Raw genomic sequence first — 18,931 nt, 5'->3', positions numbered from 1 at the left:
AGGGTGGCCGTAACGAGGTCCCACAGGCTAGGTGGTCTAAACAATAGAAATTAATTTTCTCACAGTTCTGGAAACTGGAAGTCCGAGAGCAAAGTGGATTCTTCTGAGGCCTTTCTTTGGCTCATAGATGGCCATCTTCTTGTCTTCCCATGGGCTTTCCTCTGTGCCTGCCTGTGTCTAAGTCTCTTTTTTAGGACACTAGTCACGTAAGACTAGGGATCGCCCTGATATTTTCATTTAGCCATAATTACCTCTCTAAAGACTCTGTCTTTTAGTATAGACACTTTCTGAGGTACTGAGTTGGGGCTGGGGGCCCAACATAGGAATTTTGAGGGCTGTTACCCCTTGAACACTCGGCCCATGATAGAGCCATTTTCTCCAATTTGGTAAATTGTGTTATGATTATTTGAGGGTAGTGGGGGAAGAATTTTATGTGAGAGAAATAAGATGTAAAGAATGTATAGAGAGATGTAGGAAATGAATTTTTGACAAGAAAGACTTTGGAAAGTCCAGTTTGGTACAAATCTTTCCTGGAAGTGACTAAAGGAAAACACACATTAGGAAAGATGTACTCTGGCAAGAGCATGACTGGCTAAGAGGTCTAGACTTAAGTATGTGTATTAAGGAGAATGACTTAAGGTTTATGAGCAAGAAGGTGCTCTAATCAGAAGTGTGCTTCAGGTCGATTAATCTGTCAGTGACATGTGGTTTACGATCAGGTGCTGAAACATGAATCTCATTAGCAGTAGAGGTTGCTCATGCTGGAAGCACAGCTAGGTGCACTGGGGCTTAGAGAAATCCTTGTTTTCCTCTGGAATGGAAGGGGATTTGTCAGAACTTAGTGTTTTTTTTAACTTTTTTTTTTTTTTTAATTGAAGTACAGTCAGTTTAGAGTGTTGTGTCAATTTCTGGTGTACAGCATAATGTTTCAGTCATACATATACATACGTATGTTCCTTTGCAGATTCTTTTTCATTTTAGGTTACTACAAGATATTGAATACAGCGCCCTGTGCGATGCAGTAGAAATTTGTTGTTTATCTATCCTACATATAATAGTTGGCATCTGCAAATCTCAAACTCCCAATTTATTCCTTCCCATCCCCTTTGCCCTGGTAACCATAAGTTTATTTTCTATTCTGTGAGTCAGTTTCTGTTTTGTAAATACGTTCATGTGTGTCTTTTTTGTTGTCGTTGTTGTTCCACGTATAAGTAATATCATATGGTATTTTTCTTTCTCTGACCTATTTCGCTTAGAATGACGATCTCCAGGTCCAGCCATGTTGCTGCAAATGGAATTATTTTAGTGTTTAACTTAGTGTTTTTTACACTGACGCTGTGAAGAGCAACTTTGTATTTAGACTATCCTTTGTTTCCCTGTCACACACTGAAGTAGGATTTCTCCCCACTGTGTCTGATTGCATGGAATTTTGTAATGTGCTGCCCTGCAGTTGAAATAAACTGATTAGCAAATAACCAAAAATAACAAAGGGAAAACAATAAAAATATATTCACTGCAATGCGTAAATATTCACCTTGTATTCTGTGATTTGTTGTGACTGTATAAACACAGGCAGGTGCATATCTGCACTCAAAGCTAATCTCTAGTTATCTGTGCAAATGAAAAAAAAAAAGACAACATACTCATTTTAAAACCAGAATTCCTAATACAGTTAGGGGTTGGTACTCGCTATTCATACTATGCACAGTCCAAATCCCCCACATGTTCACTTGTTCTGTTCCTAGACTTTATCTTATCCATATTACACATATTCAACTTATTAATTAGTCAACATCTAATGTAGAGTCAAAGATATATAATATTCTCTAATACACATTTTCCCTTTGAATCCTCTGTTGAGAAATCTCTCTCTCTCCCTCTTCTTTTCTTTATTCTTTGCAGACACCATCCATCTTCGAGTTCTGGAGTCGTCCCCTGTTGGCACAGCCATTGGAAGTGTAAAAGCGACTGATGCTGACACTGGGAAAAATGCTGAAGTAGAATACCGAATTATTGATGGCGATGGGACTGATATGTTTGACATCATAACGGAGAAGGACACACAGGAAGGCATCATAACTGTGAAAAAGGTACAAAACACCAGCAGAAATACTGATCTGGCTGTTTAGAAAGTGGAGATTTCCATCAGTATTACCCACTCATGCATTGTCCATTAAGAAATATAACTCTCATGTAAATGCACATATAGGAGGCACATAAAGCCAAAGATCTCCTTAGACATTTAAAAATTTTTCTTTTCTTTTTTTTTTTGGAGGGAGGGAGGCAATTGGTTTGTTTGTTTATCTTTTAACGGAGGTACTGGGGATTGAACTCAGGACCTTGTGCATGCTAAGCACACACTATCACTGAGCTATACCTTCCACCTCTCCTTAGACATTTGGTCTAGTGTTTTTGCTGATTGAAACATGAAACCTGAGATTTTATAAAATTTAAAAAGCAAGTTAATATATGTGTGATTGTATTTCTGAGCCATGTTAATAAAAGCCCTTCATTAACATTGTTTTCTTAAAAAAAATAGTTAATAACTAGTAATAGCCATAGATCTTCACAGTTGGAGGCATAAAAAGTAGCATGCCATCTATCCAGATGTATGAAGCAATAATTAGAGTTGCTAATAAAAAGAGACAGCATGGATGGGAAGGTAATTTCATTGTTCACATTTTCCCTTCTGCTCCATAAATTAAACTTTACTCCTAACATATGCTCAGTGATACAATTCGAAGGTAACTAGTTTTTTATTGTAGACTCAGTACCATCATTATAAGAAAAAATAAGGCATAGGTCCTAGTGAAATGTCCTGAACACTCTATTTGCATAAAATAACCACATGCTAATCACAAAACTATCCTCAGATTCTACTGCAAAGCCCATGGTACACAATCCATTGTTTTTATGTTTGTTTGCTTGTTCGTTTGTTTTAATGGAGGTCCTGGGATTTGAACCCAGGGCCTTGTGCGTGCTAAGCATGCACTCCACCACTGAGCTAGTTCCCTTCCCCACCAATTGTTTTTCAAATGAATAGTGACCAGTATAGAGTGACCAATTCAATATTTCAGTTCCTTTTTGTTTCATAATGTAATCTAATTATCAATCAGCTCTCAAATTTTTTCTCTTTATCCAAGGCTTTTCTTATATTCAGTGTTTCATATAACTGCTGAAAGTTTTATATTAGTCTTCAAAACTTCATCAGGTTTCTGTAGTGCCATGAGCCAGCCGATTAAACTGGATGGAAATATCACAACATAAATTTTAAATGATAACTGATTCTTTGCTTAGAAAAACTTTACAGTAGCCAATACCGCAGCGCACACACACACACATACACACACACGCACACACACACAATTCACCAGCCCATGTTTTACAATGAGTTACCTCTGTAGGAGACAGGTCTTAATACCCTTTTCAATTTTTCTGACATTTAAAACTTCATCTTCTTATGTTCTGGAATATTACATTTTAAGTATATAAAAAGTAAAAAGTAAGTTCTATATGATATGTAAAGATTATGTATTTTTATTACTTTTAGTGATTTACAGTTAATGAACAACTTGACAGAACTCAGCTAGGCTTTAAAAATCATACTGTAACTTGGAAGGACCCTCTAATCCAATCTAATTTGATGATTTATTTACTTACTTATTTTTAATACAGCCACTTGACTACGAAAGCCGAAGGCTTTACACTCTGAAGGTAGAAGCAGAAAATACCCACGTGGATCCGCGCTTTTATTACCTAGGACCATTTAAAGACACGACAATTGTGAAAATCTCTATCGAAGATGTGGACGAGCCTCCCGTTTTCAGCAGATCCTCCTATCTGTTCGAGGTTCACGAGGATATTGAAGTGGGCACAATCATTGGTACCGTGATGGCAAGGGACCCAGATTCGACTTCTAGCCCCATCAGGTAATTATGCTTCTGTTTAAGAAGAAAAGAAAGGGGAATTGAAGTAAACATAGAGATCATGAAATTCTATTTAAAGCACTTAAATGCACTGAAAGATAAGAGAGTGTCTCCGTACGGTGCACATAAATTTGGTGAGCACAAGTGTTTATAGTAAATAGTCTGTTCTGGGGCAGCAGGTGCATGGATCTCATCATTAGCTTCGGTTTTAATCGTGCCGTTTAGCCTGACACTTGGCTCGTATCATCTGCCTGGCTCTTTGAGGTATCTGTTGTCCTGAGCCCTGGTACAGGTAAAGGGCACCATTTCAGCTGTTCATTTGCGGTGTCGCTGAATCAACTTATTTGTGCTTTCAGGTTCTTAAATAATATGTGAGGTTGAGAGAGGTTTTAACAGTAAAAAAAAAATCATAACTATGTTACAATGTAGTTATGATTGTAGAAACTCTTCTATACTCCTATCATCAAAAGGGGACTTTGTTGTTTGGGCTATATCAAAAAATTTAGAACATTCCAACAAGATCAGAGTGATTTCAAATTTTTTTTTTTTTTGCTTTGTTTTCTTATGGCACCTAAAAATATATGAAATGGGAAAAACACATACAAATGAGAAAGGGTCAAAGTTTTCATTGACCTTTGTTCTCTCATTTTAAAAACGTACAGGTATCTATGTGTAATATTCACCATTAAAATGACTGCCTTAGACCATTAGTCCGTCATGTGTTTTGGATTTCATTTGTTTCCTTCATCCTCAGCAAGCTGATTTTGCTTCTTTTTTTCTATGTTGGCCAGTCAAGTAGGAGTTCAAGTGGTTGTACAATTTCCAAGTACACACTCCTAACTATGCTGCAGTGGAATGTCAGAAACCTTTAATTTTGTGGGCCATGCGACTAACTCAAATTAAAGTTAAAATTTCTGTAGGTTCTATCAGATCTTCAAGTAGAGTCATATTATATATATACATATATATATAAATTGCTATTTGATTTATATTATTTTACCTAAATATTTTCTTACCTTCACATACAGCATGAGGTTACATATGGGCAGCCAAAACCTGCATATGGCACTCAAGTACAGCTCCCATCTGCCAGCATGACTTCCCCATAAATGCCTCTTCTCCACCACATTTATCTTCAGTGGAATTGCTGCATTCCTTGGATTTTTTTCCTTTGAAGCTTTTAAATAACCAATATACGTGCTTAATTTTCCACATTAAATACTTACCAAGCACTCCCTTGGCATGTATTCCTGGTTTTAAAATGGCCTTTTAAAAATCAAATACAATATTTTTTTTAAGTTCAGTTTAAATCTAGTGACATTATTAAGTGACAGTATAAAAGATATTTTTCCACACAATGAAATCAATTTTGCATCTTTTTATAGACTGATGGTTGTTATACATCAAAATGTATCTGTGAATTTTTTAAACAAAAAGTAAAATATTCCATCAGGATGCAAGTCCTGGAGACCAGGAGAAAAGAATCCATTGCGTGCACTAAATGCAACAGAATTAGTGACATCATTGCTTATTGATGACAGAGTCTACACCATGATTCTTGTTGCATATTTAAATTTATGCTAACTTGATGTAGAAGATGGAAATGAATATTATTGCATGTTAATCTTGATAGAACACGCAAATCAAAAAATGTATATATATTATCAAAGGAATAAAGTAGCTTTACTAAAGCAACGTATTTAGGGATGGATAATTGGATAATACTGGTCATGTTATAAACTGTTTATGTCATATACTGTGGCTGCTAATGCAATAATCAGACAGGTTTACCTAAAATATGTATTCTGGAACTGATTTAAAAATGAAAATCTTAGGTAATAACATAATTTGCCATAGAGAACTGGAACATACAGCAGTAGACTCTTGAACAACTTGGGGATTAAGGGCACAAATCTCCCCCACCAATGCAGTTGAAAATCTGAATATAACCTCATAGTTGGCTCTCTGTGTCCACAATTCTGCATCCAAGCATTCAACTTCAGATTTATTTATTCAACAAATATATACTGTAGTTTATCTTGTCAACTGAAGAAAATGCACAACCTAAACGTTGAGAGTTATATTTTATTTGGTGGACATTTCTGAGGACTTAAGCCCAGAATAACAACTTTTCAGATAGCTCTGAGAGACTGCTCTGAAGAGGCAGGGGAGGAGCCAGGATATTAGTTTTATGACAAAGACCAGGTTGTCAGAACATCAAAAGATTACTGTTAATTAAAGAAAACCAGATATCTCAAGTTAAGGAATTTAGCACTTTTCTATGTATGGGAAGATGCAAAAGTCTGCCATTGAAATCATTCCTTTGATATGCACCTAAATATGTAGGTCTCACACCCTGTTCTTTTCCCATCCTGAGTTCCCTCAGGGTGCACCGCTGTGGGTGGTGGCAGAGGCGGGCTGCCTGTTTGTCTTCATCCTGAGTTCCCTCCAGCTCACCTTCGGGGGCTGTGGTAGTGACTGATGACTTGATGGCCGCAGCATCCTTTGTTTACTGATATAGCAAGCAATATTTTTCACTTACAATATTTATTGAAAAAATTCACTTATAAGTAGACCCACAAAATTCAAACCCATGTTGTTCAAGGGTCAACTGTAATTATATCATGTTTGAAAAAGAATCAGGATGTCTCTGTATCTTCAAGGTAATTTCACATAATCCTCTAAGTTTTATCATTATTTTTTAAACTGAAGTACAAGAAAAAAGACAACACAGACATAAAATGGATTTGGCTAAGACAATGATGCTTTATATTGATTTACATACTGCAACTTCCTGTCATATTTCTATAGAAATAAGTACACATCATTTGCCAAAATGTCAAAGAGGTCAGTTATACTTTCTTCCATTCAACGAATATTTGTGGGTCACCACATCATTATTAACATGTTTCTCAAGGAGTTCTCAGTCTGCTAAGGAAGAGGATTTAGAATGAAAAATAATATTCGTTGAGTACCTACTAGATTTTAAGTATGATGCTTGCCATTTTCATGTTTGATTCTTGTTTGAGATGTGAGATGAAATGAATTGTGAATACAATGTGATAAATGACAGATAAGTGGTACAAGGGACCTTAGGATGGAAGGGGACAAATAGCTTCTACTTCAGATACTCACGGAACACTCCAAGGAGGAGGTAAAATTTATGTCGGATCTTTCACTAATAAAAGAATTTTGTCAACTTGGGATATAATTTATGAATTATTCCAGATACAGAGATACAAAGTTTTGTGTAATTTGTGAATGGCTAAAACAGGTAGTTTGAATACAAAACTAAATTCCTATTGTGTTAATAGAGATGGTTGGGGTTTATTAAGGAAATTTGTAAATGACTGGTCTGTTCTATTTAGAACTGATTTAAAGTAAAAGTCTAAAATAAGCAGTCCTCAAAAATAAAATCACATTAACTATTGAAATGTTAAATTATTCTTCTAATGCAATTTATTCAAAACCCAATATAAAGATCATAAATTTCAATCGATTTTTGGAAATATTATACACGTTTGGAACATTAAAAGAAAAAAAGCTTTATGGCATTTTAAAAATTATTTTGTAGTATTATTCACAAAATGCAATTTAAAAATGCTATTTCATATATTTTTCCTTAAAATAAATAACGGTTGTCTTTTAAGAAAATATACGCCATACCTGAATAATATTCCTGGTTTTGTCATCTTTATTTTGCTCTGTTTTTTAAATTTTTTAATAGGGAACATTAAAGATGCTTGCTAACTCAAAAATTCTAAAACATTTGTAAACCACTAGGATTGTGAAGTGACAGGAACCACCAGTGAGGGGTACAGTTCTTTTAAACCTTGGCTGACAATCCCCCAAATAATGGGATTTATCCCAACTACATCATCCTAATTGATAAACCTGTTGTTAAGTTTTAGAATGACACCCAGCACGATGCCTTTAATTAGTTTGCAGAATACTTGTTTTTTTAATACATGTACTAAGACTTCATTTGCTACAGATATATAAAAACTCTTATGCCAAACTTTTCTATTTTTAAAATATATCTAGTTAAAATGTATAAATTTTATAATGATACACATGGGTAAGAAAATGAAGCTACCTGTGTATTGTACTTTGAAGCGACTAAACACAGTCATCAATTGATGATCTACACTTTTGAGGAAACTAATGTTATCTCCAATATTCTTACTAGAAGACTTTACTTCTGGTGATGATGTTATGCATTCGATCTTTGTGATAATTCTTTAGAAGTCTCGATCACTAGGCAAAGTTAGTTGGTAATGTAAAACTTGTATTTCCAACTCTTTTTTTGGAAAAAATACATGAAGGTCAGTTGAATGTGGCAATAGATAATGATTCGATAATGCAAGGATTCAGAAGACCAGCATTTGAATGCAGAACAATGGTCGATTCAGGTCTTGGAACGAGGTTTCGGGGTGGGGCTGGGGGAGGGTCAGTGTGTGTGTGTGTGTGTGTGTGTGTGTGTGATTAATTGATGACACAGTCTGCATTCCAGTTCAGTACTATATACTTTCCTGAAATTATTATTTATCACTCTATGTGTGTCTTTGCATTTCACTGTTTTCTCCTATAAACCTTCAATAATACTGCATGTATTTTTCTCTGCCCTCGTGTTCAGATTTTCCTTGGATCGCCACACTGACCTTGACAGGATCTTTAACATACATTCTGGAAATGGATCCCTTTATACATCAAAGCCACTTGACCGTGAACTATCTCAGTGGCACAATCTTACTGTTATAGCTGCTGAAATCAGTAAGATGAATTTTATGTATATAATATTGAGCATATTTTTAGGTTTCATTTTATATTAAGAATAATTCCTTCTCATTGCACACGTGAATTGTAATTTCAATCTAAGGTTTTAAAAGGCCTCTCAACACCTATAATTTTTTAAATAGTTTCTATATATACTGAGAAATAGCTATAGTCATCCACAAGTCTACAGTTAATACTAACTAATAAAAATGATCTAGAATTGGGAACTAAAAATATTCTCTTTGGGAGAAAGGGAAATGTATTAAATTTACTGCATGGACACTATGAATTAAAATCTATGCTAAAATGCTGGGAGTCCCTGAATTAACAACAAACACATAGATATTATTACTTCCTTTTTATAGGTGAAGAAACAAAGGTATTGGTAACAATAGCTAACATTTAGCACTCTGTGCCAGGTATTATTCTAAGAATTTTAAATTAATTTTCACTCCTAATACTTTTATTGACCTTACTTAACAGAGAAGGAAATAAGACTCTAGAGGTTTCAGTAACTTGTCCAAAGTCACAATGCCAGAACTGGTAAAACTGGGATTTGAAACTAGTCATTCTGTTTGTAGATCCAATACTAAATTCTATACCTAATTTACAAAATTTCATCCAACTAATAATAGACACAGCCAGTATTCAAAATCATACCTGTCTCTAATTGCAAAAGTTCTTGCCCATACACAGGGCTGGCTATATAATTTTTAGAGCCTGTTATAAAATGAAAGTGTGAGGTCTCTTGTTAAAACATGATTAAGGAATTTAACATAGCAACAGCAGAGTGTTAAAACAAGGGTGAGTGGGGCCTTTCTAAGTGTGAGGCCCTGTTCAACGGCCCATGCCTCTGAAGCCAGCCCTGCCCACACACTCTAACCTGTTGATGGTTTCAGATCCCTGTATTGTGATACGTGCATGGAATAGAACTTTTTAACTGTCTTAAAAAGAAACACTAATTAGGGTCTGAATCACGGTGAAAAACTAAGCCCCCACATTTCAGATCTGAAAAACTAAGTTGAATCCACAAACACGTATCAAGGTCGAGTTATTTGAAGTAACCATTCCAGATTTGGAAGGCAGAGCATTGGGACTGAATTACCAAGCGCCTCAGAAGGATAAAATTAGGCTAGACAGATCATCAGCAATGACCTTAACGCCTCAGAATAAAGATTAGTCCTACCATCTAAATGATCCACTTTTTCTTTAGTGAGATAAAAATGGCTGTGCCTCTTAGGGTGAACTGAAGGGTGGTTTTTTTTTGGTTTTTTTTTTTTTTTGAGTGTTTCTTAAGGAAAGCTTTTATTTCTATATCAGTCTCCATATCACAGTGTTTAGTTGTGCCTGACAGGATCCAGTCTGATTATTCTAGAATCACGGTTGTGTGTGCTCCCTGGCTGATTCAAGATCCTTATTCAAGCCCAGTGAGCTAGGAACTGCATTTTCCATTTCAGATACTTTGAGAAATTTAACTTCTAAAGCTAGTCGAAGTAATTACAATTCTGTAAAAAGCTAAGTCAATTATGTTCTTCTTTTTAAGAACTAAACCTACTTTCTGCCCTTAAAGAAAATCAATCTATGGAGTAACTGCTGGAAATGCCTACCTGCCAAACCACAAACAGTCAGAGGTCCATTATGCTGTGCCGATTATTAAATGGAATGAGGGTTAGAGGGAAACAGCGTATAAAGAATTGTTTTTACTAGATTTTAAACACTAGGTTTATGGTAAGTATGTCAGACACCAAGCCCAAAGCAGAACAGAATGATCTATAAATGTACTTCTTACCAGTGTGTTTCCAGACCCTGCGTCCAACAGTTCAATTCTACATCCTATAGCAGTAGTCCCTCATACTGCAAGGACCCCTGCTCCAGGCAACCGTTTAGGGCACTATACCATGGAATAAGTCCTCTTTTTCTTCTTTAAAAAATATTTTTATATGTCATGTGAAGAATATAAAATCTAAAATTAAGATCACAATGAGGGATGGTAAAACACAGTGTTGTAGAAACCAATGAGTTCCTATACCCACATCTGAAAATTAAACTGTGATCCCTGAAGTCCCTTCTGAGAACAATAGAGCAAAGCTGATGACCGAAGGTCTCCTTTTTCTAAACCTTCTTCCTCATTGGTGGAAATTCTTGCCCTAACCAGGAACAAAAGGTATCTCTCTCTGAAGCCTGGGATTCCTGGATAATGACTGAAGTTTTCTTCTTCTTGAAGGTATAGAAAAGGCTGTGAATACATGGCATGGTTTTATACCTTAGGACACATTCTGAGACCCTTTATGGCTCACACATTCTTGCTACCATGGAGCTTGTTGGTTGACTGACAGGCTCAGGTGGTAAATGTGTGCTGGCTACTTTTCAGTCTGTTGCTTCCTTGGAATGCTTCCTATTTTTATTTATACACAAGCCTCCGCATTTGCCAGTAAAAAGATTAGTGTAAGCACTGTTTTTTGAATAGGTGCCTCCAGGCCTGTTGCTTTACAAAGCGTGTTATCCCTGTGGATTTAGCTTTTGATTTGAAGAGCTTTGAGTTATGTGTATAGAGGCTGGAGAATCTGCACATTGTGTTAGGGAAGGGACTGACGATGCAATTTTTTAGATATGAAACTTTCTGTCCTTCTTGGTTTCTGTGGCATAGGTAAAGTGAATAAAATAAAAGAGCTATTTTTATGTCAAGGCTTTATACTGAAAGAAAACATTTTGCTCATGTCCACTAACTATAAAAGTAGGTTAAAGAGCACATTCTAGAAAATACGGAAGAATCAGACCGCCCTTCTCTTATACGAGGCAACAAGTAACTTTGGGTAGTTGAAGATTGACTTGTAGGTGAACATTATGCCTCTGGGTGTTAGTAAATGGTTTAGGAGTGGGGGATGTAGGAAAATAACAGACTAGCATTTTTCTCTTTTTTCTCTTCTCTCCATTTTTTCCCAAATATTCTCCTCTTGAGACCCACATGAATTGTAGGAAAGCTAGTTAACATGTTTTTATTATGTAGATGCTTTGTGTGGAGAAAGGTAGCATAAGGTCTTAAGTAAGGTAAGGAGATGAACATGATGTAACAGGGATAGTAAAGGTCCTCTTAATAATAAAAGTCAACATGTGTTGGTAGCTGGTGTTTACCAAAGAACTGATACTTTGATAAGACGTTTTCACGCATTAGCTCACGTAATTTTTCAAATCATTTTATAAGATTAGAAATTCGATTTTGATTCATGTGGAGTAAAATCAAGGCATTAGAGAGAGTATGTAAACTGGCCAAAGTCACATGATGAATGAATGGTGGGAATCAAAGCAGCTCTCTTTGACTCCAGGGTGTAAACTCTAAGCACCTGACACACTAAGAGGTGAGCAATATGCAGCAGTAGATTAGCAAGTATGAAATAAGACCTGAGAACTGAATGCATATGGGTTAAGAAGACCGAAGAAAGACTGAACGAGAATGTTAAAGAGGGAATGGGTTTTAAAGTTTCCCTTGAAGAGAGGAAGGAAAGGTAAATACACTTCAAGTGGATTTAGAATTCTGTCTGCCTTCTTTCATATTATTTCAGCCTTGTAAACGTCCCTGCCAAGTAATCAGTTCTTACATGCTATTTTTAAAAAGTGCTGATTTCATTATTTTAGTAACATTATAATTACATGGAGAAAAAAGAGGAGAAGTAAATTTTTTTTTGAGTAGTGATACTCTCTATTTGTACCTGACAATATTTTTTAACACTGTATCTGAAAAGAATTTAGATAAAATTGGAAAGTTAGATAAATTTCCCAAGGGTAAATATTACTCATAACCCATGTTGGTAGAGGCCATTTAATAAGATTGCTACTGTCCCTCAGCTCATGTGCTATTTTTTGTTTGTTTGTTTTGCTTTGTTTTTAGCTAATTATCACCTTTCTCTTTTTATAGTGATCTTCAGCTTGACTTTGTCAAAGTTCACATAGAAGGTGAAACATATCCAGAGACTGAGATGTTAATATCACTAAGGCTGATGACTATAACCTGAATTTAAGATGCCAAAACACTCTCAGATATCAGTACACATGGCTAGAAAAATCCATGGTAGAGATAATACAATTATGACTAATATGAGGTTTTTACCCAAGGTTAGGCTAAATAGACATTTATATTTTAAAGTTCCATTTACAAATCAAAACAATTTTTAAATGCATACTTATATGTGAAAACTTTGAAGCTCTTGATTTTTAGCAAAATAAAATCATGATTATTATACTACATGTTACTATTAAGCTAATTTTGCTAACAAAATTGAGCCTGGATTGTTGAAATGGTACCAGTAATAATTATATTAATGAGATATTTTAAATCTTGTATTTCATTGTTAATTTCCATCCAATTTGTAAAATTAGTAGTTATATATTAAAATTTCCAAAAGGAGAGTTGAGAGTAACTGTTGGAATACATTTTAGTGATAAAAGTAGTAGTCAGAAGGGTAGATTGTAATTCAACAACTATGATTTAGGGGATGACCTTGGGCAAGTTACTAATTTATTTAAAACTACTCTATCCAAAAAAAAAGTTATAAATTAAGTAATATTATGACATATAATAAAGATTTAGTAAATATGTTCTTATTTTACATATTTGGGGAGTAAGGACTCAAGTATAGTATGAACTCAATTACAGTGGATTGTTCTTTTAAAATTATTTTTCAAAATATTATTAGTACTCTTGAGCCCAGTAATAACTGAATTCATGACTATTTAATTAGGCTCTGCAGTAATTCTCTTTATTGCATTTGCTCATTAAATTAGTAGAATGAATGTGATGCTTATTTGTATGTGAGCACTTAATATCCACAAGATGCTTATATAAATTAAATCTGGTGTACGAATGATTTTCATAAACACATTTTTCCTTTCCTTTTTCTAGACAATCCCAAAGAGATGACTCGGGTGGCTGTTTTTGTGAGAATTTTGGATGTTAATGACAATGCCCCACAATTTGCTGTGTTCTATGACACTTTTGTGTGTGAAAATGCCAGACCAGGACAGGTAAGTACTCAAAGGATTTTAAAGGGTAAGAAGATTTTAACAGGCACGTTAATTTTTGTCCCCTCTTGAGGGGAATGAGTAAAGAAATAAAATTGTTCATATAAAGTCCCAGCAATTATATTAAAAATTAATATAATTAAAAACAAACAATCAGGACCAAAGCCTGATGTTTTTAGGGTTGAAAACGTTTTAAATAACAGTATAGCACATTTCATATGTCCTTCGTAAAGCTCTAATGTAAATATGAAATTTTACCGTAGCCATGAAAGTTAAGGTATAAGAAGAAACAACTTTTTAAACTTTCAAACAAAAGCAAAAATAGACCCTGCTGTGCCATTACATAAATATTAGTAAGTGCTTGAGAGATGGGAAATGAAAATGGGAAAAACAGAGACAAATACCGGGGATCAGCAAAACATCCCATCAATATCCCAACGTATGCGAATACGATTTTGAAGCAGGACCGCAGAGTTCACGCCTAAGACTTGTATTTGCTTTTCATCATTATGGCAACACATAAAGTGCTTAATGACTTAGTTTTCATCCTTTAAAACATTCTTCCTACACCAGCTTTGTTTATAACTCTTTAAGTCTTTCCTCAGTGGACTCATTTTGTTGTTTGAAAAGCTCCAGCCTGTATGGCTGAAAGAAATGCTCTTAATTGGTTTGAGTGCTATCTTCACAGAAGGAAGCTGCATGTTATAAATAATAATTGGGAGCCAAATGTGTTTTATTAGAGAAAGAGAAGCCATCACGAAACTGTATTGTGTTTTGACATCATTTGATGCTCTTTATAAACATCAATGTCATTGTTACATTTTTATGCAAATTACACTGTGGAAGAACTCAACTTCTCCCTTCAGAAGATTCTAATAGGAATTCAATAGCCTGTCTATTGTTTGAAGTGGTAGAATTGCTGCAATCGGATTCATTTTTTTTTATTTGAAAATGTTATGGAAATGTTTAATTTGGAATGTTTAAATGACTTAGCTACTTCCGACCTACTTCTTAATGAAACAGTGTGCCCTAAAAATAGTGTTCCAAATAGTCCTCTGCCTGGCAGGCTCAGCATGATATAAGCTGAAGCCTTTTCTCTACAAGATAAATTATCCATTTGGCAACTGCTACATACATTGCTTCCTCTATGGTTATTCTATTTGATTTTCAAGAGATATATTTTCAGAGCTTTTGAGTCCTTATAAATATTGATTTCCCAATGTATTCAAAATATACAAAATAAGGGATTGTGTTTATTTTCCTTATGCTTTTTTTTTTCTTTTTTTACCTCTATCTGGCTCAGTAATTATATACTTTTTGAACTATTAAAAACAAGCTGGTATACTGAGGGAACATTATAAAATCAAAGATGATTTTAATTTAAAAAGTGGTTAGCCTATTTTGACAAACTTGACAGGAAGAGCATGACTAATAATTTTCTTCTAATTGGCTGTAAGTGTAACAGCCTCCCATAGTCGTTAGTTTTAGTAAGACCAGTTTGTTAGATGTCCTTTTGGTCTCACAGGTTGAAAAAATGTTTGTTTGAACTAAATTGTTGTATACTCAATAATGTAATTCTAGGTTATGACATCCCAGCTGGCAAAAGCCAAGTGGTTATTTAATAAAGCACCCCTTCACTGAGCCTTTCTTGAAATTAATTTAACTGTTGTCTTCCCTCCTTCTAGGGAAGTGGGAGATTTGGGGGGACTTCTGGGTGTGCTTTCGTTATTGATAGAGTAGTACTCCTCTGAATTAAGTTCTCTTTAAGAGTAGCACTTAGAGCAACGTGGAACATAATTCCATTCATTTGGCGTGTGGATGCAATGAGACAGAAGTAAAGTTAATTGCTGCCCCCTCCTCCTTTCTTGTCTATTCCCTGGCCTAAGGATAGACTTTTCCTGGGGAAACATACAACTGATGTGATATTAATAGTCCTTTCTTGTGCCTGAACTAGGCAACTCGACTCCCATCTTTTCCATCTCAGAGAGAGTCAGGGGACCTTGGGAAAGGAGAGAAGAGAGGACTGGCTGTTTCTCTTTTCTTACAATTCCCCTTATACATGCCTTACTCCTTCAATAAAATATGTTTTAATATATATTTTTAATTTCTGTGAGAAGGCAATAGCATTTCAGTCTCACAGGACATCTCCCAGGGAGTCTCCCCAGGGAGAAGTGCAGCTTATGTTTACCCATCGATAGTATCCAAGCTCCAGGCCCTTATTAACCCCCCAGATCTCATTACATGTTTTCCATAGAATGGTGTTTAGTTACTTTCCTAACAACTAAAAAGAGTGCTTTTTACCAGAACAAAGGGAATTTTTTCATCAGCATAAACTACGAGTCTTTTCACTGAAAAAGCTGCAACATTAGAACTTAGTGGCTATTTTTCTAACTAAATATCTTAAACTCCTTTCTTCATCTCGCACTCCCTTATAATACGATCACTGAAACACCTCTCAAGCTGATTTAAGATTATTTTAGAATTGCCTTGTGAAAATACAAACCAATTACATAATTGCTGAGGAGATAAAATATAAATGACTTGTCTGTCTCATTTTCATATGCTCAGAATGAATACTGGACATCACCTGTATTTTTATTTCCCTAATTGTGGAACCTCTTTTATTTGAAGTGAGTCAAAATGAATTTGTTTCCAGTAGAAATAAAATAGTGAGTGCTTATACAGGAAAGAGAGTTTTATCTCCTTTTTGTTGCCAATTTTTCAGTGGAATTGCAACTTTTTATGGTACATATGCCAAAACAAAATGTGATTTTTTAATGTCTGACTGGAAATGGAAAGGAAGGCTATATTGAAAGGTGACTGCTGGATATAGAGAAGTTGGATGCTAAAAGCCAAGTTAAGTTATGTCTCAAAGAAAAAAATCTATCTTGTAAAGGAAGTGCCTCCATCTGCATAAAAAAAGTCTTCTGGTCATAAAAATATGTTGTGATATGATATTGATTTACAGCATGTGATTCTATTTTGTCTGTATTATTAAATGAGTTTTACTTATTCCCATTATAATATTTAATGAAAATATACTAATGAGTCACTGACATATTGCTAGCGTATACAATGCTACCGTCTTTCATTAAAATAGCACATTTTAATTGAGAATTTTTATGTAAACCTTTATAATTTCTTATAGAGATATGTAAAGATGTGGGTCATTTTGTTCTCTGAATTGTGTTATTTTGGTCCATAAAAATGAACTGGAATTGTAATTTGTAATCACAGCTGCAAATGTAAATTTATTAGGAAAATTGTAGTTTTTATTTTAAAAGACCATTAGCTCTACTCTTACATTTCTATCATTTTTATGCATCTGTATGTGAGAGTTAACATATTAATCTTTCCATATAGGAACATAAGAATTTCCATTAGCCTACTGTCTTTCTTGATATGTTGTTTCCTTTATGTCATTTTCCCCTCTTCAACTTATTCCTGTAAGTTGCTATTTGAAAATAAAATCCTTGAGACTGCTCCACAAACAAAAGTCAGTTAAGAAATATTTTTGTAACTGAATAGATACCTCTCCAAGGGTACTGGCTAAAATTATTTTAACATTTTTCTCTTTAATTCCTTCATATATTTACCATCCTTTGGTTTTTTATTGAATGGATATGCCATTAGCCATAAATTCTTGGTTCTATTTAATCTTAAATCAATACTAAAAATTTCATAAAGCAGTTACGCTGTATTTTTAAATATATATTTTAAATGATTTAAAGTTTTGAATCTTTTTTTGCTACTTACTTCTAGACAATCAGCATTTATCTTTGGTCCACTTATATTTCTTGTATCACTTTGAAATAAATGATTAGGGAGTACCTCAATTTTACCACATTTTTATTCTTATAAGACACCTATAGGAAAACTTAATATAGAATAGTTAAAATAATTTCTTATTTTTGAATTATTTTACATTATTTTTCAAGCTTAAAAATCCCTTTTTAAATCAACACCAGTAACAAATATTTCCATCAAGTATCAACACAATATTGAGTTAATGCAGTAAAAATATATTCCTTTCAGTTAGCATAAATTTGACCACTTCTATAGGTATTGATACACATATTTAAAACTTCTGAAGCCTTCCTGAAAATTAAAATATGCAAAAATACATAAAATGTTATTATACATATAAATTAAAGATGAAATTGATAAATATGTAAAAATACATACTTGTTACATATATGAATAATATTAATTATATAATATGTTCAAAGCAGTGATCTGATTATAGAATAAGGTGTTAAATTTTCTACTTTGTTACGAGAAGGCTTCTTATATTCTTACCCTAAAATAAACCCAAGAGTTTACCCTTATAAAATAACCATCCCCATAGTATGTATATGTGGAATTTAAAAATACATAATTTGATTGAAAGTGCAGATGAAGTAAACAGTTAACCTACTGTTAAAGTAGGTAATGTTTGTCTTTCCTTAATAAAGTAACATATATTGTTTATAGAATCTACATTCTTTGATTAGTTTTCACTTTACTTTTGATGAGGAGAAAAGCCTTAATTACAATAATTTTCTAAATTTTCCTACATTAAGTAACTCTTCCAGGTCAATGTTTAAATGAAATAACCTACTCAGTTCAAATGCTATATCTAAATAGAACTGTAAAGAATACAACATTATTATTTATTATTTTAATACAAATAATGGATAATATTTAGGGGAAATAGAGAGAAGCAGATATAAACAGTGGGGGAGACGTTAAAATCAAAGTAATAACAAAAAGATGGAATAACTCAGGTAAAGATACATGCACAAGGAAGAAAATCAATTGCCTTTTAAAAATGTTAGACAAAGTGGATGTTAAAAATTACATATTATAAAGCAGATTATACTCAAGGAAGTTTGATAACTATACATTTTTCTCTCTTCTGCAGCTAATACAGACTATAAGTGCAGTAGACAAAGATGATCCTTTAGGTGGACAGAAATTTTTCTTCAGTTTAGCTGCTGTCAATCCAAACTTCACAGTACAAGACAATGAAGGTAAATTTTAGAACGTGTTCACTGTGATTTAAGGTGACGTTAACCAGAAATTTTCCCCAAGGTAACAACTACCATATACATGATATATTAATTTATAAATGTGTTACAAATTTTTGTTTTCATTAGATTTTTAATGAGATATTACAGTAATTGATAGTGTTTAATCTCTTGAATTTTAAAATCATAAAGTATATGAATGAA

General features: G+C 34.0%; 1 protein-coding gene and 1 long non-coding RNA gene across 2 annotated transcripts in view; one reads left to right on the top strand and one right to left on the bottom strand.

Moving 5' to 3' along the window:
- The window catches only part of LOC105098671 (cadherin-10), a 105,220-nt gene that overhangs the window by 79,114 nt on the left and 7,175 nt on the right, over positions 1-18,931 (top strand). Inside the window, exons 5-9 of the mRNA XM_064479723.1 lie at positions 1,903-2,090; positions 3,676-3,929; positions 8,563-8,699; positions 13,600-13,721; positions 18,622-18,730. Of these exons, the coding sequence (XP_064335793.1) occupies positions 1,903-2,090; positions 3,676-3,929; positions 8,563-8,699; positions 13,600-13,721; positions 18,622-18,730 (810 nt within the window). The remainder of the gene's footprint in view (positions 1-1,902; positions 2,091-3,675; positions 3,930-8,562; positions 8,700-13,599; positions 13,722-18,621; positions 18,731-18,931) is intronic.
- The window catches only part of LOC135319456 (uncharacterized), a 34,710-nt gene continuing 19,300 nt past the window's right edge, over positions 3,522-18,931 (bottom strand). Inside the window, exons 3-4 of the long non-coding RNA XR_010378061.1 lie at positions 4,943-5,103; positions 3,522-3,941 (exon numbers count right to left, since the gene is read on the bottom strand). This is a non-coding gene — a long non-coding RNA (uncharacterized LOC135319456). The remainder of the gene's footprint in view (positions 3,942-4,942; positions 5,104-18,931) is intronic.

Source organism: Camelus dromedarius, chromosome 3 (genome assembly GCF_036321535.1).
Source record: "Camelus dromedarius isolate mCamDro1 chromosome 3, mCamDro1.pat, whole genome shotgun sequence".
NCBI classification, from domain to species: Eukaryota; Metazoa; Chordata; class Mammalia; order Artiodactyla; family Camelidae; genus Camelus; species Camelus dromedarius.
Note: the sequence above shows the minus strand (reverse complement) of the source record. Positions and strands in the feature narration are given on the sequence as shown.